This window comes from Squalius cephalus, assembly GCF_949319135.1.
Source record: "Squalius cephalus genome assembly, chromosome: 16".
NCBI classification, from domain to species: domain Eukaryota; kingdom Metazoa; phylum Chordata; class Actinopteri; order Cypriniformes; family Leuciscidae; genus Squalius; species Squalius cephalus.
This window is the reverse complement of record NC_137137.1, coordinates 29,574,846-29,601,625: the sequence shown is the minus strand read 5'-3', so window position 1 is coordinate 29,601,625 and position 26,780 is coordinate 29,574,846. Positions and strand designations below refer to the sequence as shown.

General features: G+C 37.1%; 2 protein-coding genes across 3 annotated transcripts in view; one reads left to right on the top strand and one right to left on the bottom strand.

The window, feature by feature from the left end:
* The window catches only part of clcn6 (chloride channel 6), a 526,148-nt gene that overhangs the window by 83,444 nt on the left and 415,924 nt on the right, over positions 1–26,780 (bottom strand). The window lies entirely within an intron of this gene.
* On the top strand, positions 57–26,503 carry mfn2 (mitofusin 2). Of its 2 annotated transcripts, none has more exons than XM_079896441.1 (18): positions 57–456; positions 4,686–4,864; positions 8,547–8,682; positions 10,259–10,421; positions 16,303–16,427; positions 16,746–16,854; positions 17,155–17,262; positions 17,506–17,659; positions 18,366–18,433; positions 18,521–18,642; positions 19,847–19,973; positions 20,855–20,959; positions 21,292–21,394; positions 21,481–21,701; positions 22,555–22,710; positions 23,476–23,672; positions 24,475–24,609; positions 25,810–26,503. In XM_079896441.1, exons 2-18 carry the CDS (start codon positions 4,690–4,692, stop codon positions 25,877–25,879), a joined length of 2,274 nt encoding a protein of 757 aa, XP_079752567.1. In that variant the 5' UTR covers positions 57–456; positions 4,686–4,689; the 3' UTR covers positions 25,880–26,503. The 2 variants fall into 2 exon arrangements, with proteins under 2 accessions (XP_079752567.1, XP_079752568.1); XM_079896442.1 differs by lacking the exon at positions 57–456 and adding an exon at positions 1,080–1,540.

Below are 26,780 nucleotides of genomic sequence, written 5' to 3'. Positions count from 1 at the left end.
GCGCCCCCGTGCGGAAAGAAAATACTTTTGTCAAATGAAAACCGTCGCACGTACATGACGTAAGACATTTAACCAACGTTAGAAGCTAATTGCTAAGATAATGGCGACCGAGTAATAGCAGAGCTGTTAGATAGATAAGGAATACATTATTAAAACGCATATTTATCTTTAACGTCATGCCATGTTGATGTCAAATATATACATCAGCTTATTTGTCAAGATAGTTATTTAGCAGCGTTGCTTTGGTGGTCGATAGTCTGATGAACAGTGCGTGAACATTTATTTCGTTTATTACGGATCTTGTTTCAGTTTCGTTCAGTCTGTAAGTTAGTGTATCAACAGCAGTCTTTGGGAAATCACTTCCAGTATAGGATTTGTGAGATTATTACGAGGACATCGCTGGATCAACATGCTTGAGGACTGTTGACTAAAGAAATAGTCACTTCGCCTTTGCTGGTAAGCATATTTGACTAGAAAGTATAATACATTTGATTATAACAGTGAATATAGCAGCTGTTGGTATTGCATGTCAGGTTTATAATTTCACCATGTCTCCTTCAGTTTCTTAGGAATATTACCTTTTAGACACGTATAGAGACTATATATATATATATATATATATATATATATATATATATATATATATATATATATATATATTAGAAATAGAATTGATATTGATAAATATCACAGAAATAGAATTGATATTGATAAATATCACAGAAATAATGCACATGTCTCTAAAATGACATTCATGGCATTCATGGCATTAGCAGCAAGAAAGAGTCAAGAGGAGGCGGACCGGCCCGCCCTTTCTCAACCAATAGGAATCGTTCCCCCTTGTCAATCATTTTGCACTTTCCGAATTGCTCACACGGGATTGGCTTACATATCTGTGGGGGCGGGGTTTTATACTGAGGGGTTTGTGATGGCTGCGATTAGAGTTGAAATCGCTATATTTTATATTTTATTACACTATACTAATACTAATATATATTATATTATAATATAATTTATCATATATTTCCGTTATATTTGACACATTCAGCCTTGTTGAATCCATGTAAAATTCAATCACGTGATTATTACGGCGCTCGGTCTGGTGGAGGAGGAGTGGATTGGAGTCGCGAGCTACCGCTGCTGGATTTTCACATTGAGCTCGTGAAAATACTCTTCATTGGAACTATGACTCGAATATCAGTCTGTCTGTACCTGTTAGAGCTGAACTGAAGACACTGGAGGTGCTGCGGGTGTTTGTTTCGGGATATTTCACGTGCTTTAGACACATTTAACCCGTGCTGATTTCAGTCTCGTGGAGGAGTCGCGCGCTGCTGTCAGTGACATTGGTCTCGTGAAAGTCGTGACTCTGATATCATTTTAGGTTATGGCTTCTAAAAGGATCATTACATTTATCAAGACTCTCATTTGGGTTTAAAGCGAACAGCGTAGGTGATCGGTCACTGCAAGAGCAAATGCTGGGGAGCTGATACAGCTTATTTGATCGACACTGTTTTATATAAACTCTTACACGCACTGCCAGGTAAGACTGCGGTGTTATATTAGTAGTAACGTTAACTAATGTTTTTATTCTTGTTTCAGCAATTGTGGCCTGGTGAGATGTGTGTGTTTTCTAAACATGTTTACAACGTTCAGCTGAACAAATCTCTCAATCAGTTCATCATTACAGAATATCCATATTATGTTAGTAATAGTGTAAATCAATGAATAGACATTGTTTGAACGTTTGAGAATTTCAATGTGAGTGTGCACTTGTTAGAATGATTGCACAATATAAGGGAGTGCATATGGGTGTGTTTCCTCTGCTTATCAAGATCTTGATGAAGGACATATTTGTGTGACATGCATAGATCTTTAGTACGAACACTGTCTGTAGTAGTTACAGTGTTTTGGCAGAGACTGTTGTTGCCATAGTTCAATCATTTATAAGGAACAACCCTTGTTTAATAAGGTGTGCTGGCCTAGCTTTAATTCAAGCATTTGCATATTGCACAGTTGACATTTTTTGGTAGTTGGCATTATATTACAAACAATGTCTTTTAGAATGACATGCCTTACCTGTTTTAAAACAACATTTTTCTAATTCTAGTGTAATTTTTATACATGCATTGCAGATCCCATATTACTTGAGAGGCATGGAATATTTCACTGTTAAAAAAAATGTGTCTTTCACACTGCTGTACTGTTTATATATATATATATATATATATATATATATATATATATATATATATATATATATATATAGGTAAACAGTCTTAATAGAATATAGTGAATTTGTTTTTTAATATTCAGAAGCATCAGAACCAACCTTGTATTTTTTTGATTGCACAAATAGAATGCTGTTTTCTACACACAGCAGACAGTGTCCAGATTACTGACATGCGGTGGAGGTTTGCTGGTTGTTACTGTAGATCAGGTAAAGTCAACCTCTGATGTCTGGTTACCTTATTGTAAGTTCAGACAGCTGGACGCTTCACTGACTTGCATTTGTCTTCTTGGGCTGTTCATTGAAGGTGACTTTCCAGAGCACACAAACACTCCATGTTGCACGTATTTGCCAACTGCAGGTCCAGACTCTTTAATACGACACCGCTCAGTTGTTCAGAAGAACCCTGGCATTACCAGCACTGAATGTTAATAGTGTACAGCTGAGGCTATGCTCAGCAACTGATGGCCAAATGTGGCTTGTTTTGAGGAAGTAATGTGGTCTCAAAGGCTTAAGATTTACGGGAATACAAGAAGACCTAACTCTTTTTTTTGTATGATTTTTTTTATTTTTATATTGAAGTATTACAGTAATGTTGCCTCTGGCCTAACTCTTAAATAAAATTAAAAAATGCAATTTGTAGCATTTAATGATTAATGATCCTGAATAAAGTTTTACTGTGATGCTGTATGAGCTCCTTCTGCATCCATGAATAAAGAGAGAATAACATGTGTGGTAGACTGATATATTGCGGCGGACTGGGCGATATGACAATATTATTGTATATCGACGATGTCTCGCAAGTATCACGATGTTGATTATAACAATCAGTTATCAGACGATCATTGGCAATATCAGGAAAAAAATGACAAATATCTTTCACATAGCCCTGTAGTTACTATACACATTTTTATTCACGTGCAATAGCATGAATTAAATATTTTTTATATAGTTGGTGGGGTTGAGAATAGAAAATTGATTCCAATTCTGGAATTGGATACTTAACGTCAGGAATACTTATAATAAAATTAAAATTTGGTTTTTAATTATCGATTCCTGTTGTGCGCATTTCAATGTGATTTTAAACCGTTCTTCAAGCACAAGAAAACTCAAAAGAGAACTCAATTCTGTACTTCAGCACTGCAGCACAGAGAGCCACAGAGTACAGAGAAATCCTGTGAACACAGTTGGTTTTATATTAAGTGAACGTAAAGAGTTGAGAAAGAAAATGCGCGTAACAGTAGCCTATATTGGGTCCAAGCATTAACAGCAGCCTACTGTCATTAATGTTAATTTAAGAACAAAAGAAAAAAACCTCATTGATCTTGACTGAATTACTTTTGTAATTTGAATTAATCTAATCTATATTTTATTTGCCTGTTGTTCAGAGCTGACTGCTGTAACTGCAACGTGTGCGACTATGCTTTGTAGATGCGTTCCCTGTAAACATCATTTATCCTTACTTTCTTAATTGTGTCAAATATTGTTTTTTGATTACACATCTTGATGTTGTTTTTTATTCCTAATTTAACGGTGCTATTCATTTTTATGCAATTTATTTTGTTCTGCATATGAAAAAATGGAACTGTATGGAAATTTGGAATAGGCAGTGATTTCTCCCATTTAAAAAAAATATGATCAAGTAGGCCTATTCTTTTATTTTGATCTGCAGTCTAATAAAAGTTAAACAGAATAAAATGTTAGCTGCCTATTTAACAGCCTAGTTTTGTTCCAATGTCGGTTGCTTCATTATAGCGTGTTGAGAGCGTTATACCTTTGCTGTAGTCTAAAAAAAAACAAAAAATAGAGATAAAGTGCAGCCAGATTGAACAGGTTTACGGTGAATGTCTGCAGTGTTGTCTCCGGCAGGGTGGGGCTCATGTAGACGATATAATCTGATATCTGATATTTTTTAAGGTGATTATCGATAGGATATTTTTTTACATATCACTGATCAAAGTACAAACAAACTCATCTAGAAACTGTAGTAAGCATGTTTAGAACAGCTTGTGCATAATGTGTTGTTGACACTCTGCTCTAAATTGGGGCGACACAGCATTTCCCATTAACACATGGGACTTAAACAATAGCTTTGAGCAATGCTGTTAGACAAAAACATAGCTGAATGTTTTTTCTCTGAGTAGTTCTCAGGGAGTGTTGTGTTTGCTTGTGACAGAGAGTGTTTGTATTGCGTGTTCATTTGCAAAATGTGTCTTGTGGGTGTATGATCCCTTTGTTTCACCTCTTTACAAAATGTTCAGAATGTGTGAACATTAAATCCTTCATCCCTTAATAAGGAATAGGAACAGCATTATATTATGTTTGTTTGATTATTAAAGAGTTTAATGTCTTAATGCCACCAGAAGGTATTTAGATACAGTTTTAAAGCAAAGACCCAGAACTCCTCATCATTGTGGCCGCTTTTAATTTTTTTTTAATTTATCTCTGTCTTTTCTAGTGAAATGTCTTTGGTTTTCCCACGACCCAATACCAGTGTGATCGGCAAGAAGGACAAGCGTCTCATGGCTGAGGTGAACGCCTCCCCGCTCAAACACTTCGTCACCGCCAAGAAGAAGATCAACGGCATCTTTGAACAGCTGGGGGCTTACATCAAAGAAAGCTCAGCCTTTCTGGAAGGTGTCTGCTTTCATTTCCCTTGGCAATTCATTCCACTCCTTGTTTCAGGAACTCAAAAGCACACTGTTGCATGCTGTACATATGTCTAGCTGATAAGTGAAACGGGTTTCATTCTGACTTGCATGCCTTAGATAAAAAAGACAGGTTACGTAACAAACTGGGAGACGGCTGAAGGCTCAGGGAAAAGCATGGCTTAGTCAGTGTATTATGTCTGTAAGACTTTCTTCTATGAACACCTCAGGTTATCTTCTTACAAAGAATGACCCTAAAGTAACTTCTTACAAATCTACCCTGGCAGTTGTTTCAGTAGTCTGCCAAGGTTTTTACTGGAAGGATTTTGGAGGATTTTTATATTAGGTTTATTTGAGGTCAGTCATATTTCAGCCAAAATTGCCAAAGCTTAAATAGATTGCATAAATTGCTCAATAGATTTGGACGTGCAAGTAAAAAGGTATCAGTCCTACAGAGTTTTTCTACTTCAGCACTATAAAGAATGCGAATGTACAGTAACTAAAAGCGAGCGAAAGGAAGAAACGTTTGTAATCCCCTGCAAAATGGAATAACTCATGGAATATTGTTAAATTCGCAGAAAATCGTGTGACCAGATCAGCTGACAAATCAATGGGATCATGTACCTCTCTCATTCCTCACGAATCCAAATGTTTCCATGGTTGCGATGCAACATTTAGCCTTATTTCTAACCTATTATTTCTTTTGCAAACAAATTTTTGAGCTTCTCTAAATTAGCAAATTTTTTTACCGGTGGGGCTAAAAAACAGATCTAGCCGTTACCCCGAGATGTTAACTTCAACATTTGTGTGCTGCTTGTTGAGGAGAAGTTTGCTATTGTTTTTCACAAGCCTCTTTCACACAGCGTGTTGATCCCGGGAAATTGGCGTAAAATTGCTAGAGTGCCTTCTGTGTGAGCGCAAACACGCCCCGGGATTGATGCTGGGATCGATGCCGGGATCAGTCCCGGAACGCGCCCTGTGTGAACAAAAGCCAGCCCAGGACCGATGCCGTAAGGGGTGTGTCGTAGTTATGACACCCAGTTCGTGTACAAAGAACTGTAGCTTTTAGCATCTAATGGCGTCTCCATGCTTTACGTCTTGGTGCTTCATTTTGTTTCCTACTCTCCAGCGTATTCCTTATCGAATTAACACGTTGAAAAGAAGTCATAATCGAAAAAAAAGTTGTGATTTGACCACGAAACATGTTGTACATAAACAACAAAGTTTGAACATCAACATCTAATGCCTGATCAGCTGCCATGTTGTTTAAAGCAATGCAAACACTTCCGCTGTTGTACCACAACATGTTTTTGACACGTACGTTACACGTCACATCCTGACGTCACGGGATGTGTGTGAACGCACTCACAGATTCCGGAAAATTACTGGCAGTGTGAATGAACCAAAATCAAACGATCCCTGGACAAATCCCGGGACACATTATCCGTGTATTTTCCGAAATCTCTGTGTTAAAGGGACTTTAGTGATCTGACATTTAATTTTTTAAACTGGAATTTTTTTTGATTGGTTCACATTGAAGGAGGGACCCGAGCCGTATGTAGAGACCAGGGACTGGATTCACGATAATCTTCTTTAGAAAGAAGTTAGGAAATTTCTCAAGATAAATTCTAAGAAATTCATAAGAATGTTCTGTAAGGCTGGAAGCTTGCGCTGCTATTTTAAACCAATAATCTGAACAAAAAGCAGTTGAAGGATGACGTGCATAATTCAGTTATTTATCTGACTCTAATATAATTAATCTGACTCCATTAAAGTTGTTGTTATTCTTTAACCTCTTATTCTTTAAAGGTAAAAGTCTTTCTTGGAACTGATAGGAAAACATAAGATTTAACCTGAACATTTAGATATAGTTAATAATTAGTTATAATCACTTTAGCTTTCAGCATCATCAGTGATAAAAGGAAATATTCTTAAAGGAGAACTCCGGTCAATTTTAACATTGAGCTCATTTTTTTGTAAATTTGGAGTGCTGTCAATACAGAGAACAACGACAAAAATCGGTGTTGCCTACACCGAGTTATTCTATTTTTAAAATTTGCACCCTGTTGACTTCAATGGGGCAAGTACTAAACCTGCTTTTAGCCTCTTAACATCCTTGATGTGTCATTACAAGTGCACAGAAAATGTGAGTGATTCCTTCTGAGTGAACACGAGTGAGTCTGACTGCAGTAGATGTGAAAGAAATGTATAAAAATGATGTTATTTAAGCCAGCGCAAATACCTTTGTTTACATCCTGTTTTTCGGTTGAAGTCCAAAGTAGTCGATTGCCGAGTTCACGCGCGTGATCATAGGTATTAAACCTATGCGTGTGAACTCTGCAATCGACTACTGTGGACTTCAACCGAAAAACAGGATGTAAACAAAGGTATTTGCGCTGGCTTAAATACCTTTGACCGTATACCTTTTGACATAAATACCTAAATACCTTTTGAATACAAGAAAGGCCGTAAAAGCCTTTCTTGTAGTATGAGGTTACGCACTGCTGTGCCTTTCTCCCAGATCAACAGTTACCTTTCCTTCTTATACCCTGAGTAAAGCATTGTTAAACATGAGTGGAATACCAACACCGAAACTGACCGACAGGAAACCAAAAGATAAGGCAAATGGGTAGTGATCAAGAGGGGGAGAAGAACTTTAACATATTCTCTGCAATGCTTGTTTAAGCAATAGTACCTAAATAGTACATTAGGATACTTTAATATCTCTATAAAGTTCACCACCATTCAGTTCAGTTTATAAGCTGTCAGATGAGACCAAACAAGACATACAGTAGTTACATGTTAGAAGTAGAACACACTAGTAGTATGTAGTGGAAAGCACATGTGTCTTGTGAAGAAAATGGTACAGATGTGTCATTGAGGTGCAATCGATTCTTGTCTCCTCAGAGGCCATCCAGTGCCTGGAGAGTCTCAACAGTCCTCGATCCGCATATTGATGAATCCCTTTTGTTAGATAAGCATTAGCATACTGTGATGATGAAGGCCATTGTGCCACGTATAATTCACATGTATACCTTTAAAAGGATTTCTGAAGTACTAGGGCAGTAAAGAGTTCTACCCATATTCGCTCAGTAATTGTAAAATTTAAAACGAGGTCCCTATTTTTGTAGAGTTCTTTCTGAATTTCGAATTCAGCTAGCAAAAAACATTATCAATGGTGTCACTTCAGAATACTTGTCCACATATAATATAATACATATTACTATTACTAGGGATGTGCATAATGTAAGTAATGTTATGCTGTAATGCTTAATATTGAAAGAACCCAATAAATTACCTTTGGGGATTTAAGACAAGTTGGAGGCTATCCTAACTTTTAACAAGTTTTTTGCGAAGATTTTAAGGACATTCTTTTCAGGAAATTTCATGAATGTTTTGTCTTAAGAATGTTCTAAACTGTTTTCTTCTTAAAGGTCTAAAGGAATTTATTCTTAGGTTAGAGAACAAGAAGAAAATAGCAGTTTAGAGGAATTTATTCTTAAGAATATTTCACGAATCCTACTAGGGTGGACTCTACTGGTGTGGGCCACGAATCCATACCTATAATTGACAACCATGACTCTTGACTATAAAGACATTTCAAAGTTCTCAATGTTGGTGAAGTATTTAAAATGTCATGTGTAGTTGAACTGGTCTCTTTTCTATGTCAGAAACTTACAGCAATGAAGAACTGGATCCTGTTACCACAGAGGAGCAGGTGGCGGAGGTGCGGGGATACCTGTCCAAAGTGGCTGGGATTGGGGAAGTCTTGTCCCGGAGACACATGAAGGTGGTCTTCTTTGGCAGGTACAGTGTGTATATATATATATTGCCCCTCACAGCATGAACTCAAAGTTTGTGTCGTGTTCAGAGTAGCACTAAAGCCCAAAGTATATTTGAATTTTTACACGAATGCTAGGGTGTGCTTACAGTGCGGAGCCATTGGTTAGTACATTTTGCGCAGGCAGATTTTCTTACAGTGCATACTCTGTATGCTCAGCTTGCATATATATCCCTTGACATTTTTTTGCGCTAATTAGTTTGTGGAGAAGGTGGCAGCACTGCCCCGGTCCATGGTTTCACAGTCGAAAAAGAAACAACAAAACTACTGGAAACAACAATAGCTGTCCACATTGATGACCGCTTGTGTGACCGGAGTTAAGAGATACATGCAACTCTAGTGTTAACTAGTACAAATAGTTTTTTTATTGGTGACAACTTCTGGAGTGATATAGCGCAGACACTGGACATAGTTTACACTTCTAGTGTGCTTTTGTTGACCATCCACATTCACCACTCAAATAGAGAATACTGTGAAATGCTGAGCACAAAGGTATCGGGTATACTTAATTGTCCATGTTCCGCTCTATCCACGGCACAGTTGAGCGTGTAATAGGATGCATGATATTGGATTTTTTCCGATATGCTCATTTTGGCCAATAGCCAATGCTGATATACAAGTCTCTCGTGTGCAGGAATTATAAATTAATTGTTTTTCTGTATTTGTTACTTGTTAGAGCTAAATAAATGTTAATAAAGTTCCTTTTATAGTAAAAGTACACTGAAAGCTTTGAAAATAACAATAATAAAAGAAATCACTGCTGGGTTTTTTCCCACCATGCAGATGCAATTGCACTCACGCATACGCTGTTGCACAAGTACATGTGGTCACAAAAATCAGGCTGCATGCAGACATCAACGGACTGTAGGGCTCCAGACTGCAACCAAATGGTTGCATTTTGTGACCTTAATTCTTGCCGGTGCAACTACATTTTGTTAGATGTCACATTGGTGTAACCACCACGTTGTCTACAAATAAGAGCTGCCATTTCTGTTGCACATGAAAAACATCAAACGGCAAACGAAATGAAACCGTGCTTCTCGTTTGAGCTGTGCAGCGCGGACAGTTTATAAGCTCAGACCAATATTTGACAGCACAGCGCGAGCTCAGAACATTACAGTCTGTGGCTCAGAACAGGTTTACTCGATCCATTCTCGATCACACGACACGTTACTACACAGAGGTGGGAGATCAGTTGAGAAAGCGTTTGAATTTGGCGCAGTATTAATAACTTCACTGCTAGATCTTGTGAAATTTTCGTTACAAATTTATTTGATTTGCATCTCAACTCAAGCACAGTGCTTGACTGTCAAATGTGTATTTCCAAGAAATAAACATGTGATATTATTAGTTACTGCACTTATTAATGCAAAACAATAGTCATTTTATGATTAAATTACCTTTATGATTAAAAATCCTCCCACTCCCCAGTGCTACTGCTCTCAAATGTTAGTCCGGAGCCCTGGGACTGTGCTGATCAGCTTAAGCGTTCATGTCAAAACTGAATTACTTTGGGTTAAGTCAAACCTTTTGCATTTACAGAACCAGTAACGGGAAGAGCTCCGTCATTAACGCCATGCTCTGGGACAAAGTGCTGCCATCTGGAATCGGACACACCACCAACTGCTTCTTACGGGTGGAAGGCACCGATGGCAATGAGGCGTTCCTGCTCACCGAAGGATCGGATGAAAGAAAGAGTGTTAAAGTAAAAACTCTTCCTTCTTATTGTCATAAAGCCATTCCTAAGTGATTTTGGATCTCTTTTGTTTGAGTCTTTGGGTGTGTCTAACATGTTCAGTCAGATTGGGGATGAGGAATGGAAATTGGCCTCTTGCATAACATAGTGCATCTCCCCATAGCAACCATAAATGAGCTTTGCTCACTGGAGGTGTTAATGATGGTGTGTAATCTCTTCAGTCTGACAAGTGAGAAGACACGCTGTAGAGCTAAACTTGTGTTCTTACAGATTTCATGAACATTGAGACTAAAATTGTGGCCATGTAGTGTTGCAATATTGACAAAGCCGAAACCGTATACTTATTCTGAGTAAACCTGTAGTGTACACTACACACAGGCTCTGTTCCAAAACCTTGTGAGCTGTCTATGAAGGCAGCATCTTAAGGTATCATAGGCTGGTCATAAAGTGTCAAGTTAATCAGGAAGCATCAAGTGTCCTTTGTGAAGGAGACAATGCCAAATTGTGGTACGACAAGCTCAGTATGTATTTTATGCACTAATTTTTGTCAATCTGAATGAGTCCAATCCAATTTCAGATTCTGAAAGTTCTGTGTACATATGAACCCTAAACTTTATACTCCGTGAGTATAATTGTCATTTTCAATCTGACTCATTGAGGTGTTTACATGAAGGCTTAGACTGACCAATGGATTTTTTTTTGGGGTGCTTGTAAATGTAGATAATGAGAAAATAAATCCAAGATGGTGAATGAGGCAAGAGAAATGTTGTTTTATATCGAAGTATATATTTAGTATGCCCTTTTTGTATGCACACTACTTAATTTTGGAGTGTTGTTAGCTTACCAATAGGGATCAATGATAAATCAAATATTAGTAAATAGTGTGATCATTTAGCTGACATTATAAAATCAAGGAATGTCATGATATCACGATAATGTTGAAAGTTTAACTTAGATTTCTAAAGAAAGTAAGCCAATTCTACACCCCTTTGTCATCGCACTAGTTTGACCGTGTTAGAGGCATAGGCTATTTCAACTGCTTTCTGACACTCCAGGGTGTACGTGTGAGTCCTCTGTTAAGCAATGGTTTCTATTTACAACGTGCTCTTGAAACGTTGTCAATGCAATGGCCCATCAGATGCGTTTAGGTCAGAAATATGCACTCAACGTTGCACTAAACGCTGGAGTTTTTGTTAAAAATTTGGAAAAATACAAAATAGAGATCGCTCAGCATTATTTAACATGTTAACATCAAACTCTATAAATCAGTTTATAAAACAGTTGATTCTCCCGTTTAGAGTTTGTAATCACAGACTCAGTTGATGAGAAATTACTTTGACTACAATCAAAAGTAAATTAACTGTTCGAATTTTGTTCCTTTAATGTTGTGGCAATTTTTCACTGTTAATGAAAATGGTAAATAATATTGATATTTTTCATTTATATGGTTCAAGTGACCTAATTCCAATGTTTTCCTTCCACGTGGCACAGATCGCACATGACCCACGAACGTCTAAGCAGGAAAAAAAGCACTTGGATTCTGTTATTCTCAGATTGGTTTCAGGCCTCATTCAAATATGTGGAAATAAATGTGCATTTGCATCTGCCATGTAAGTGGACAGATCGGATATTCCTGTCAATGCGAGTCACGTCATTGTAAAAGTGACGGTGGCGAATGACGTCAACTCAGGTGGACACAAACCTCGATCACATGACTCTTTTCAACCCAATGTTTTGCTGACCTTTAAAGATGGTGCGGAAATCAAAATTTGTATTATAATTTCATCCGTGTCCATTGCAACTGGCGCCATTTTGTCTTTTCAGCCTAAGTATTCTGGGTCAGTGTGTCTACCTTGTGTTGTTTAGGGTAAATGCAGATATCGGATATGGGTCACTTTTAAAAGATGACGTGAGCTGGTCGTCAAAACAATTGGATATAGTCAGCAAATCTGAATTGGGCATCAACCTGCAGTGTAAATGCGGCCTAAAAGTGTGATATGTTTTAGAGAGAACTGATTGTAAACTGCTTGTTTGTGAAAATCAGCAAAAATTAGAATAAAAAAAAAATATATAAATAATATTTTTTTAGAAAAAATAAAACATTAAAGTTTACTTGATACTCTAAAACATTTTTTCAATTTTGAATTATTTAAATTAATATGAAATAATTAAAAGAAATATAATGTACCTCATTTAGACATGTAAATGTAAATACTGATACTGTCATTAATATATTGTGCTTCAGTTTTTGTACCATACAATGTGATAAAATTGGAAAACAATGAGCAGATGTGGTCTGTGATGGGCAATACGGCAAAAACTTGTGTTGTGCTAAATGAATGTCTCTAGATCTTGGCTGACTGTACATGAGCTCCAGTCTATAATTAAACCCACATGGGTCAGGGGCCTTTTCCTGCCAGCTGTCACAAGGTCGCACGTTTTTGTCATTTAGGACTCGTCTCATGACCTGTCCTCTGCATTGATATATTACAGGGCTGAGGAAACGTGCATGCTATGCCTAAAAGCACATTGTTTACTGTAGAAGAATGCGGATGTCACTGTACTTACCAGTTTATCAGAGGTGCATGAAAAGGAGAAAGACACAATTAGACGAATGTTTACGGCAAAGATTTATTTATTTTAATTCTTGCATTTAAACATTTAGAGATGAGACTAATGAAATTTATAGGTTGATATTGTGAACAACAAAGAAACATGTTGACTTGTACATTTGCACAACAATAGATGAAGCATAATATCAGCTGCTAACAATAGCTATGTTTCCATTCACATATTTTTGTGAATTTTATGATCATAAAAAAAAAACACTGAATGGAAGTGTGAAGATGTGTATAAAATATAAAACTGCGCATAAAAAACAAGCTCTTAAAAAAAAAAAAATATTCAAATCATGCACATAAGCTATGATAGAAACACATTTACCAAATAAATTCCTGGATTGGCAACAAAATCCATGTGACTTTACCTCAACAGATCATCTGGCTGGATAACTGGATTAACCAGCTGGACACCCAGAACTGTCTTGCACGATTGCGTTCCCAAACATCAGGCACTCTCTTCTGAATGTAGGATAACATGGCTGCATTTATTATATTGTTTCATCTGTGCGTTCTTTTCTTCATCTGCGCATGGGATGAAAATGGTGTTGAATGCTTGATTTTGATTGGTTGACAGTTGACTAAGGAGTGCAATTATTTTCCAGTAAACACATAGCTATGAAGTAGTTTCGGGTCTGTCGACCGCATGACGGTTCCATATCACTTCGCCGCTTTATTTGACTTATTGCAAAGGTCCTTACAGCCTACAACAGTAAATGAACCAGAACCGTAGAAAGGCCCATTCACGTCGCACAGACAAACACCAACAAACACGTTTGTTTGGGTTTTGTCGGATCAGTGTGTTACCCGTTGGCATCTGTTGGCGTTGGTCGGGGTTTGTTTTCACCTGACTGAACATACAGAACAATGGCTACTAGCTAAATTTAGTCCTGTTAGTGTGTGTGTATACACTCTTCAGGATGTGGGACACAGTCGTTCTCTTAATGCTTTTCGCAGTGTCTGAAAGAGGCCATTTCTGTCCTGCTGGAGTGCATGTACACACAGTAATGACATGAACAAATGCACTCCATCCCAAGAGTGGGCCAAAGGTCATACAGTTCCCCAAGTCTTGTAGCTTTATTACTTGTGAACCTTTACTCTCTGGTGTATGCAATGCTCCATAGTCATATCGGTCTATCGTCAGCCTGTGAGATCGGCGATACACACTATTATCAGGAGGGGGGATTCAAAAGTGTACTTATAGAATCATTAATTTACTTGTGTATATATACTCATTTATTTAATTAATGATTTACTTAGTTCGTTCGTTGTCTATCATTTTGCGAGCAAAGATGGAGTTGGTGATAAAGAAAAATGTCACGTCGCATGGGAAGTATTTCACCCAAAAGGCCATGGATATCACACATGCAGTTTGCACGAGAGTTGTGCTGGTGAAGGAGTCTGTTATTAATGTCAGTTATTCGCTACAGAATGTAAAAGCAAAAACTGAGCTTTTGGCATCTGTTGCTTCATTAACGGTGCAACAGTTCTCTCAGAAATGACGAGAGCTGAATCTACCTCAACATATGCTGATAACAGTATATCAACTATCCTAATTAATTGGTCGGTTATGCAGTGATGTCGTTCTAAAATGGTGCAGAGGCAAATTCATTGTAGGCCCTAATAGTAATTTGATAATAATACTAGCCTGATAATATTATTAATAAATGTATACATCAATGGGGAAACCATACAGTTATTTTCTTTTCAAAGGCATCAGGTATCAGCGATATTTCTGACTGTCGTCTATACACAATATCATCATCTATTGGCGCATTCCTACTCGCAAACATAGATGTTTGGCTGTCCAGCTTTTTAGGTTGATAATCTCACACCTATCTATTTGTAAAATTTGTCAGCAACCCAAAGCCCAGTTTTGTGTAGCTAGTTTGCAGTTCCATGCACATGGCATCAAACCATGTGTCGCCCAAAGCTGAGACTATGATAAGCTTTAGTTTAGCTTTTATTGCTGGATGAAGCTTTGCTGGATTTGTTTGTTTTATTACCTAGGGGTTTTTCCCCCTTCTCCATTCACTTGCAAACCGGAATCAGCAGGTTTGCAACAAGGTGTGTAACACGGACAAACACTGACAGGAAGTGAGGTAACTTCCACTGATTGTTACAGAACCAACCAGCCATTTGATCTCATTATTATCATTACATGAAATAATAAGATAAATAAAATAAAAAAAATAAAATCTAACTTTAAGGCTGTAAAATGCAAAACTAAACAAAAAATGGATCACCTTAATAAAGAATCGGCAACAGACTAACAGACAAGCTAAAGTAACGTGAATGCATATGCAATAAGGTCAGCCGCAAAAATTACTGTCCACACCTTTTCAGTGCTTCACTGTCTTTAGGAAATACTTTGGCCAAAGAGGGTTTGTGCTGCCGCAAGCTGTTAGTAAATTTGGCCCTAAACTTTTTAAAGAGGGGTTTTACAGTGCTTGACTGTCAGTTCACTAAAGCACAGCTCTGAGATGTTGTGGCTCTAAGTTATTTGAGAATTGTGCCTCCCTTTAAAGATGCAGTAAGCGAAACAAACACACACCCCTCCCTTCATTGCTCCGCCCCCAAAATACATGAACACACAATGCACGATTGGATGTCTCTTTATCATAACTGAAGCGAAGCAAAATAATCTTCACGAAGAGTAAAGCGAAGATAATGAACAAATGACATGGAAGAACAAAAATGAGCATGCAGTACACAAGAGTATGTCAGCAAGTTTGTTGTTAGTCGCCAGCAACACACAGATCTAGACAAACAATGACACTCAGAACTGTCCTGTTACTAAAGCTAACATTACAACAACGGCATATTGGTTCTGTGAAACAGTAAAACCATGTTACTCGCATGGAGCAGAAACAACAAAACCTCAGCATCTGATTTCAGGCCTTCCTGCTTCGGTCTCTCTAATGCTCGAAAGCTTTTCTAATATTAACACGTCTTCTAAAGCTCTTGCCTGATCATAACCCTTCTTTGTCTGACCTTTTCTCTTTTGTAATGTCTCTCAGCCATCTCTCTTTCTAGTCTTTCTTCAAATCTCCCTCTTGCTCACTCGCTTTGTATCTAGGGACCTCTGTTTTGATTGGCTAACCTCTGTGCTTGTGACTTCTGCACAGTATGTCATGTGTATTTGAAAAGAGTGAGTAAAATAATGTTTTCCATGACAGGACTCCTTAAATTTCAGTTAATTTAAAAAAAGTCTGATTAAAATTATGTGATAATGCTAATGTGTGTGTGTGCGTGTGTGTGTGTGTTGGCAGACGGTGAACCAGTTGGCCCATGCATTACATCAGGATGAGGATTTGGATGCAGGCAGTCTTGTGTGTGTCATGTGGCCTAAAGCAAAGTGTGCATTGCTACGGGATGACCTGGTACTTGTGGACAGGTAAACCAGACAGTTTGACTGTGAGGCCTGAGACATACTGACATATTTTTAGGAAATAATGTATTATCAGAAATGTCGTCATTTAACATAATACATTGCCTGTTTTGATTTTAAGTTCGTTCATTTCTGCACATATTAAACTTTGTTAGCATATATTTATTTATTAAATTTGCTTTGCTGGATCCTTTTTTTAATATAAATATGATGTTTAAGGATACTAATGCAATGGCATTATAAGCCTACTGCATTATATAACTAATTTAGTGCATAAGAAGTCACATTAGTAATATCTGTCTGTCTGAAATCTTCCTTTTCAAGCCCTGGCATCGATGTCACAACAGAGTTGGACAGCTGGATTGACAAATTCTGCCTTGACGCTGACGTTTTTGTGCTGGTGGCCAATTCAGAGTCAACTTTAATGCAAACGGTGAGTTTAATACAAACTTCAGTTTGTGAAAAAGGCTAATTAAATGTGGGAGCAGAAGCTTTACACAAGATTTTCTATATTTTACAGCATTATGGACACAGATAAAGTGCAGTAGTATTCGCACTGATTTCATGTGTGGTTAAGATTTGTGTATAAATCTTTATTGCAATGCAAAATATGAATTGTTAAGCATGATTAACTTCTATTTTTCTCCAGTCTTTGTGAGGTTGTCAAATAATTTCAAAGTGGACTCACTGGTGTCAGCTTATTAAAATATGTTTCCCCTCTGCCCTCTTAAAGGAAAAATCATTCTTTCACAAAGTGAACGAGCGTCTCTCCAGTCCCAATATCTTCATCCTGAACAACCGCTGGGATGCCTCAGCCAGCGAGCCCGAGTACATGGAAGAGGTGGGACTTACATGACACATTCTCTTAGTCTGTTAACCCTGAGATGTTTTAATCCGTTAGCATCCCTGATATTTAAACCTAATATGATTTTTTCATGAAGGTGAAGCTTTAAATTTTTTGTGTCTGTTTTACACATTAAATCAAGCAAACAAATTGGACCTTTTAAGTAGCGTTTTTTTAAACCAAGGGTAAATGATACATGGCGTTTTTGCACTCTTATAAGGAAACTTGTGTGTTCGTCAGGTGAGACGGCAGCACATGGACCGCTGCTCTAGTTTTTTAGTGGATGAGCTGCGGGTGGTGGATCGCGCTCAGGCCAGTGATCGGATCTTCTTCGTCTCTGCTAAAGAAGTTCTTCAGGCACGTGTCCAGAAAGCCCAGGGAATGCCTGAAGCAGGTAGATTTGTTACGAACTTTTTCATCAGCTAAACCCTTTAGATGTTAAGTATTTACAATATAAAGTATTTTTTTGTGTAAATATTTTATTTTGAATGTTTTTAAAAAAAAATTCTTTATATATAGGGCGTCACGACAAAACACTATACAGTATTGCGATTTGAACTGCGATATGATGTAAATGGACATTAAACTGGACTCGAACCTCTTTAGTTGTGATATAGTCTCAGTACATTCACACTGGTGTTTAAGGAATCCAATACAATTAAATAATATTTTTTATTATTAGTTTTAACTCAATAGATAATATTATAATAACATTTTTATTTGACACTTTGATAGTTATAATGCTAATATTTATGTCTTCAAAACTTAAAGTCTTAATAAATCTCATCATTAGATTCGATAGTGGTTATAAGCTATATTGTGATTTCAGTTTTATTTCGATTAATTGTGCAGCCCCATTTATTTGAATGTTTCATTTTATGTAATTAATAATTATTCGTTTTTCATCATTGAATGTCCAGGGTTTTGGGGAAACCTACATTACAATTGTTGAGTCAAATATTCTTTAATGTGATCATGTGAACATTGTAAACTTTAATGTATATGTACATTTAAGCATCAAACTCTTATCTTGAAAGAGCAAGAAAAGTCCTCTTTTCCATGACATGACCCCTGTAAAGCCATTCTTGTTGGATTTTCAGGTGGTGCTCTGGCTGAAGGTTTTCAAGCGAGAATGTTTGAGTTTCAGAATTTTGAAAGACGTTTTGAGGTGAGTGTTGTTGGGTTTCGGGAGTGTGATTGGTTTAAATGTGTCTGTGTGTTTGTCTGACTGTCATATATACGTGTATGCTTACAGGAGTGCATCTCCCAGTCAGCAGTGAAGACTAAGTTTGAGCAGCACACAATGAGAGCCAAGCAGATTTCTGAAGCTCTGCGTCTGATCATGGACTCTGTGCACATTGCAGCTCAAGAGCAGAGGTGAGCGCAAAGGCGCCTGCTTTTCTTAGCTGTAATCCATCACACTAAACACTGATCCAATGGTGACATTGACATTAGCTTAGTGCCTGATTGTGCTGTTACAATCTGAGGAAGTGATATAAATAGAAGAGTCAGATTTTGAAATTAGTGATGATATCCAGTAGGGATGGGTATTTATTTATTTATTTAGAGTACTGATAGATAGGGGTGTGGCGTGTCCGTCATGGTGATAATAATGGCAAAATATTTTAATCAAAACCGTTACGTTAATGTTAATGTAAATAAAAACATTACATCCCTATCAAAATATGACTAGAAAAATAACACTGCCAGATTATCAATATTTTCGAAAAAGAAAGGTGAAGCTGAAGAGTGAAAAAACAACAGTAATCTGAAGCCTGTTCTATGACACATCCTAAATGAGATTAATCAAATATCATTGATACACAACATAAACATAACATTACAACTTGTATCTGCACAAAAGGATGCAAATGTACGGCATGCTGTCTTAACGCTAACCAATCAGACCTCAGGTACCGCCCATTATGCCGCAATAACCAATCAGAAAAAAAAGAAATGTATGTTTTAAAGTCACAGCGTTCATCGTTTTCTTGATCAATTGTCGCTGTGACGTCCCAGTACTCGAGTACTCGTGCACATCCCTAATATCCCTGCTTATTTGCTTTTTATCTGGTGATATAAATTTCAATTTTGCAGTGATTTTTATGAGCTTTTTACTTGATCTTTAAACTTCTTAGAGACATCACATTTAGACTGGTGTTGTGGTCCTTCCTCGTCTTGCAATTGAACTATAAGATTCTTTTCTCAGAATAATTTCAAATATCTTTTTTTCAAATGAACAGAATGAATTGGTTGAATCAAACGAAACTGATATTTGTAGAATATATAGTAAATAATCACTAAATAAGTTTTATAAAATTATATAGAATGTGTAGTCCATTAGTCCATATGTTTTTCAGTCTGTACAGGGCTATTCAATATGGAAAATAAAATAAAATGTAGAGTTGCGTGTTTACTTGCCATCACACTTGGTAAAGATACAGTGATCAGAATCATATTAAGCTAACAGTCTTAGATCTGTATTATTAAAAAGAATTTGGTTTGTTATATTTGAATGATAGTTGACTATGCATAGACTGAAATTAATGTTTAGTATAATGATTTTTTGTGTTTTGTTCAGGATTCATTGTTTAGAGATGAAGGAGGAGAGGGAGGACAGGCTGGAGTTCATCGATAAACAGCTGGATCTGCTCACACTGGACTGCAAGAGCAAAATCAAAAAGATCACAGAGGAGGTCGAGAAACAGGTGATGCTCCATTTATGACTCGCTTGTTTTTTCTGTCTTTTTCAGAAATGTTAGCTAAAGTCTAATGTGTCTCTGTTTTGCCTTTCAGACCTGAGCAAAAAAGTTGGTCTGTGTGTACAGTATGCACTTACCGTGCAATGTACACATACCCTAGTGTACGCATTAAAAACAAAATGTACTTTGGGTGTTGCAAATATCAGATTTAAAAAAAATCAGCCATTTCAGTTGGACTAAATCGGTTCCATGACATTTTTAAAGGACTAATTGTTTTAGTTTGGCTGAAATAAAACATTTAAACCTCATGTAAACATGTGTAATGTCAGACTTTTTTCTGGCACATCATACAGTCTAAAGTGGGTCGCACACCGGACGCGCAGCTCAGCGCCGCGCCGCACCACGTCTAGGACAACTCTCACATGAAAATCCATTAGCATCAGCAATTTTCTGATTTCTGTAAATAAATTTAAAACTAAATGTATATTGCAGCACGGGGTTAAGTCCGTATATACATTAACTACGATTTGAGACACATAAATGTAAATTTAATATAAAACTATGTAAATGGCGCTCTGTGGCGCGGCAGGATTTTGAACACGGTCCTGAGCCGTTGCTGGGCGCCGCGGACAGACGCCGCCGGTGTGTGTACTCTCATAGAGTATAATGTGTTCGAATTTAAAGACTTGGCGCTGCGCGTCCGGTGTGCGACCCCCTTAATACTATAGTGATGGGGTAATGTGATGAATGTACTATATTCGAAGTATAATTGTTCATAGAAATGTATTTTTGTTTACAATTTAAGTTGCAAGCTTAGTAAAACTGGCATTTGCAAGTTTGCAAGAAAGGTTGTTTCCACCTTTGAACCGGCTCATCTTGATGTGTAGGTATCTAATGCTATGGCAGAGGAGATCCGGAGACTGGCGGTACTAGTGGATGACTACCACATGGACTTTCATCCTTCACAAGTGGTGCTCAAAGTATACAAGAATGTGAGTTGGACTTGAATTGAATTGACAACTCCAGTTGTCCACCCTTGTCTTCTCTTTATTTGTACGCTGCTTTATCTACTGTTGATTAATGTTTAGTGTCAACATGTAACTCTCCGCATGGAAATCCCCCAGCTTCCCAAAAATGTCATTTGAGCTTATCTATTGTCCTTGTTAACTTTCAGTTTTACATAGGACTGTATACAGATAAAATCAGTTAATAGTGATTAATCTAAGGATTTTTAAAATGTATTAATTTTGTAGTTAATGTGTTGTCTTTGGTAGCTAATTTTTTTGTCTTTTTTGTCATGTTTTGCTGGAATGATTGATTTTAGGAGCTCCACAGGCACATAGAGGAAGGTCTTGGCAGGAATATGTCAGAGAGATGCTCCAGTGCGATAACTTCAGCGCTGCAAACCACACAGACTGAAATGATAGGTCAGTATCTCTCTCATTCAGTGAGCTTTCAAACAGCTCATACCAGTAACAGCAGCAGGTTAACGAGACTCTTGTGATCGTTCCAGAGGGTCTGAAGCCTCTGCTGCCCATCGGCATTCGAGAGCAGGTGGATAAGATTGTGCCCAGGCAGTGCTTCGCCCTCAGTTACGACCTCAACTGTGACAAACTCTGCAGTGACTTCCAGGAAGACATCAGCTTTCACTTCTCCCTGGGATGGACCATGCTGGTCAACCGCTTCCTGGGTCCCAAAAACACACGCCGCGCCCTCATGGGCTACAATGACCAGGTAACCATGCTTATTTTGGTCCTTTTGTAATAATTTTCAGATTTTTCCATCGAAAGCATCCTTGGTGCGCTATGAAATGTATATATTTTTTTAAAAATCCCAAATTTCATAGGGCCCTTTTATTAGCAGGAATCACAGTTTACTGATCGCGTGATGATGGCGGAGGATTCGTCAGAGTCTAAGCGTCTGATAAGAGAAAACTGTTTATTTTTTTAATTTATACTGTTTTTATTTCTATGTTCAATTTGTGGAAAGGTGTTTAATTAGGAGGTCACACACGGCCTAAATCAGAAGTTCTGGAAGCTCATAAATGTACAGTAAGGTCTGAAGTGACTCATGTTAAATCATATAGGAGAAAAGCCAGTCAGCTGAGTTTGTGGCAAAACCTTTTACAGTGCTTGTATATTGTTGTCTTTCAATGCATTTGATCATTCATGCTCTTAAAGTAGAACTGAAATGACATTCATTAGAAGATTATTAGTTAAAACATTTCAAAAGTACTATTTTTTAATTATTACTATTTTTCCAGTCATGAATGTCATTGAGTATTTCTATCAAATATTGTGCAAAATCTCGTCTCATCTAGTTCTCGTGAGATAAGTGTCTCGTCACACCCCTAGCTATGATGATAGTTTTTTTTTATCAAACGTTTTTGGAGGTCAAAAAACCTTTGGAGGTCAAGTTAATGTGTTCATCCCCTCATATAGTGAGATGACAGACACTGAAAACACCACGAGTGTCACATGCTTGAGTGTCACATGCTTGAGTATCTGTAGTAGATGAAACTGCACTGCTTGATTCTAATTGATAAAGCTTTGATTCTAATTGATAGAGATGTGTGCTGTGTTGGCAGGTTCCCAGACCCCTGGCCATCACTCCGGTCAGCACCAGTATGCCTCCTTTCCCTCAAGGATCCATGACCCAGGAAGAGCTTATGGTTTCTATGGTAACAGGATTGGCATCACTCACCTCTCGGACATCAATGGGCATTATAGTTGTTGGAGGAGTGGTAAGAGCATACCAAGTATCTCAAACACACCAAAATGCATGTATTCCTACAATATATACACTGCCACCAAGGCTGCATTATTTGATCAAAAATACAGTGAAAACTGTAATATTGTGAAAAGTAAGTACAATTTAAAATAACTGTTTTCTATTTTAATATATTTAGAAATGTAATTTATTAGGGATGTGCCGATACCACTTTTTCCAGAAGAAGTCCGATACTGACTTGTAATAATTAATTATTTGGTGGGCTGGGGTTTTTCCTACTTTTTTGTCTTTAGCTGATCACATGCCTGAGAGCCTGGGTGAAAATAGCAGTTTACACTTTTGAGACAGTTTCCACAAAAATATTAAGCAGCTGTTTTCTAACAGTGATAATAAGAAATGCTTCTTGAGTAGTAAATCAGCATATTAGAAGGATCATGTGACACTGAAGACTGGCGTAATGATGCTGAAAGTTCAGCTTTGCATCACAGGAATAAATTAGATTTTAAAATATATTCAAATAGAAAAGATTTATTTTAGATTGTAATAATATTTCACAATATTCCTGTTTTTATTGTATGTGTGATTCAATAAATGCAGCTGTGGTGAACATAAGGGACTTAAATCTTAAATCTTTTGAACTGTTTTGTATAGTTAACCTGCAAATGGATATTTTGTCATTATTTCCTCACCCTCATGTCATCTGCTTGTCTAATAACTTCAGTCATTATAATTGTAGTATTTGCTGAAATGGACGTGTGATTGTCTTTCTCTGTCTCAGATCTGGAAAGCAGTGGGCTGGAGGCTCATTGCTCTGTCTGTGGGTCTCTATGGACTGCTGTACGTGTATGAGAGACTCACATGGACCACTAGGGCCAAAGAGAGAGCGTTTAAAAGACAGTTTGTGGACTATGCCAGCGAGAAACTACAGCTCATCGTCAGCTACACGGGGTCCAACTGCAGCCATCAGGTTCAGCAGTAAGTCTCAATCTACCTCTGCTGTAGCAAAGCAGTGTCTTGTCAAATCTGTTTATAAATTATGTACCAGAAGTGGTCAAATCAACGATATGTTTTTTTTTTTTTTTTAATTACACTAAAATTAGAATATTATAAAATTTGGGGTCAGTAAGATTTTTTGCTCTGTTATGCTCACTAATGCAACATTTATATGATCAAAAATACAGTAAACACATTGTCATATTGTGAAAATAACTGTTCTATATATATATATATATATATATATATATATATATATAAACACACACACACGTGAAAACACATGAAAAGAATGATCAAGCATTTAATTGAAGTCTTTACTGTCACTTTTGATCAAAATTATGGAGTATAATTATTAATTAAAGAAAAGAAATACTGACCTCAGACTTTAGAATAGTAGTGTATATCCATCAAACAAAGAAATCCCATCATGTAAGATAGTAAAATAGATGTCTTACATGGTGTGTGAAAGTCTTTTTCAATTCAGACAAAGCCTTTTAGCCCAGTATAATTCTGAGTGTAGGTTGATTGATTAAACTAGAGTTAATCTGAACCGTGATATTAGTGCAAATGTTGTGTTATTCAGAGAATTCAACAAGCACTGGCACTTGAACACTTCTTCTATACTGCCCTCTGGTGGAGAAAATTAAAATATGAACAATTTATGAAGTACTTATTTTTTTAAGAGATTTGCTTTCTGTAGTTGTGTTCACAGAAATGCGTTTTTTAAACGTTGTTGAATGCAACCTGCTTTATTACAAAACCCAACCGTTGTTTGACACAGAGAGCTGGCCAGCACCTTCTCTCAGCTGTGTCAGCAGGTGGACGTGACCAGACAGCAGCTGGAGGATGAAATCCGGGATCTGAACAGCAAGATCCAACAGCTGGACTCCCTGCAGAGTAAAGCTAAACTGCTCAGGTGAGAGTGTGTGGGACATGTTCATTAACTGCAATGTGTTTGATGTTTAGCAGCAGTGGACTTAGTTTATTTGTAGTCTTGTTCAGGAATGGATCTTATTATAGTGAGACAACATATACTCTACAGTTCAAAAGTTTTTGGTCGATAACATAAAAAATTTGATCAAAAGTGATCGTACAAACATATTCATCAAAGAATCCTGAAATCTGGAGTAATGACTGCTGAAAACCAGCTTTGCCATCATAGGAATAAATTATATAAATATGCACTGCATGTTTTGAAGCTAATTAAATCATACAAATTGTGTTAATTACAGTGACGGTGAATGAAGAACTCACTATTTGTATATAGCCTATTAATATATTAACAGTGTGTAGAGTCTAAAACATATTAACTATGAATTAACTATAAACTAATAGTTTAATGATTTGTAAGTACTTTATTACTGTATACTTATAAAGTGTTGCCATTTTTTTTTATGGAAGTACATAGTAGTTAAAGGGTAACTCTCGCCAAAATGCAACCTAGGGTCTTTTTGTGAATCTACCCGAGGCAAACTTTCCTTTAAAAGCATAATTAGGATGGAAACGGCACTTTTAAGTTTGACCTTATTTTCGTTTTCGGTCAAATTGCCTTTTGACTGACAAAATGCTGGTGGACACAGCTACAGTGAGTTGTTCAAAATCTTTCTTTTTAGTAAACTCTGTGTACACAAACAATGTTCTCAATGCTGGAGTTCATGTGTAGAGCCCCTGGTGATACTTCGAGCAAAGTTTCATGTTGTGTCGAGCCTTCTTAGTGTTTTAAAAATATCGATTTTTGATGCTATCATAGAAGTGCCCCAAGCACTCCCATTCAAAAGGCAATTTGACCGAAAACGAAAATACGGTCAAACTTAAAAGTGGCGTTTCCATTCTAATTATGCTTTTAAACGAAAGTTTGCCTCGGGTAGATTAACAAAAAGACCCTAGGTTGCATTTTGGCGAGAGTTACGCTTTAAAGACACCTAATATAAAGTGTGACTAGACTTCTTTCACAGACATTTTTTAAAAATCGTATATCAACCCCAAACTTTTGAAATGCATCGAGGAACCATTCCAACTAAACAGAAATAATGATCAAAAATAAAGCACATTAAAATCATTTCAGTTATTCATGTTTGTTCATTTGACTTTTCTTAACGCGTGATTTGTTCTACAGGAATAAAGCTGGCTGGTTGGACAGTGAACTAAACATGTTTACCCAGCAGTACCTTCAACAAGGTCGATAGAGAGTGAACCGACAGCAGCTCATCTCCCACTGCTGCACTTTTAATCTCTAACACTAAGACATGCTTTCAACCATTTATTTGAGCATACCAAATATTGGTCATTTCATGTTTGTTTGTCAGTTTTTTGCCACTTTGAAGAGAGCTCCCTTTTGTTTTTGTACAAACTCTTTCTTTTGTATTTAATACAGGGTTAATTATTTATTCTTGACATGAGGTCGTGTAAAGTGGTTGATCTCTTTGTAGATTGTGTTATATATATTCCCATACAGATTTTCTTGGCATGCCACAAGAAGTTGCAAAAAGTGAGACGTCCATTTCTAATGGTCTCTCGCGTGCCTTGTATTTAGTCTGACAGTGTGTTGTAAGGCCATGAACTTAACGTGGAATTGGTCACAACTCTACAAGGTTTGACATATGTAACGTTAAGCAAGCGTAATGCAGTGTCTCCATTCCACTCGGTCTGAGATCTGAGTGTTTGAGAGTGTGTGGCGGATTATCACCGGGATGCTGTAAGGAGGTTGATCTCACTTGGAAATCAGTGAAAATGAAAGCTGAGTACTGTCAGTGTCATCCTGAATTACACATAAATTATAAGTTTGTCACCCTGGTCTAAATGTCTTGATCTGGCCGTCATTTTCTAGACAACTCTGCGCCTGCAAAAAAAGGTATAAATAGTATTTCTTTTTTTTTTTAAGTATTTTTTGCGTGAGAAATGTGACTTAATGAAATCAGCAATATTTTGGTGCCTCTTCAATCTTTTCCCCTCATAACTGCAAATCATTTGTTTGTTCAGATCATTTACTAGCAATATGGGATAAATGAATATTAGTATAACATGGTATTTATGAATTGGAAAGAAAAACTAGCTTTATGTAAACCTGGACACCAGTTAAGCTAAGCA

What these genes read in the sequence shown, in the direction of transcription:
- mfn2 (XM_079896441.1), top strand. Translation starts at nt 4,690, where the DNA reads ATGTCTTTGGTTTTCCCACGACCCAATACCAGTGTGATCGGCAAGAAG. An exon ending in GACCTGGTACTTGTGGACAG is followed by an intron (nt 16,428 to 16,745) that starts GTAAACCAGACA and finishes TTCCTTTTCAAG; the next exon opens with CCCTGGCATCGATGTCACAA. An exon ending in TGCAGCCATCAGGTTCAGCA is followed by an intron (nt 23,673 to 24,474) that starts GTAAGTCTCAAT and finishes TGTTTGACACAG; the next exon opens with AGAGCTGGCCAGCACCTTCT.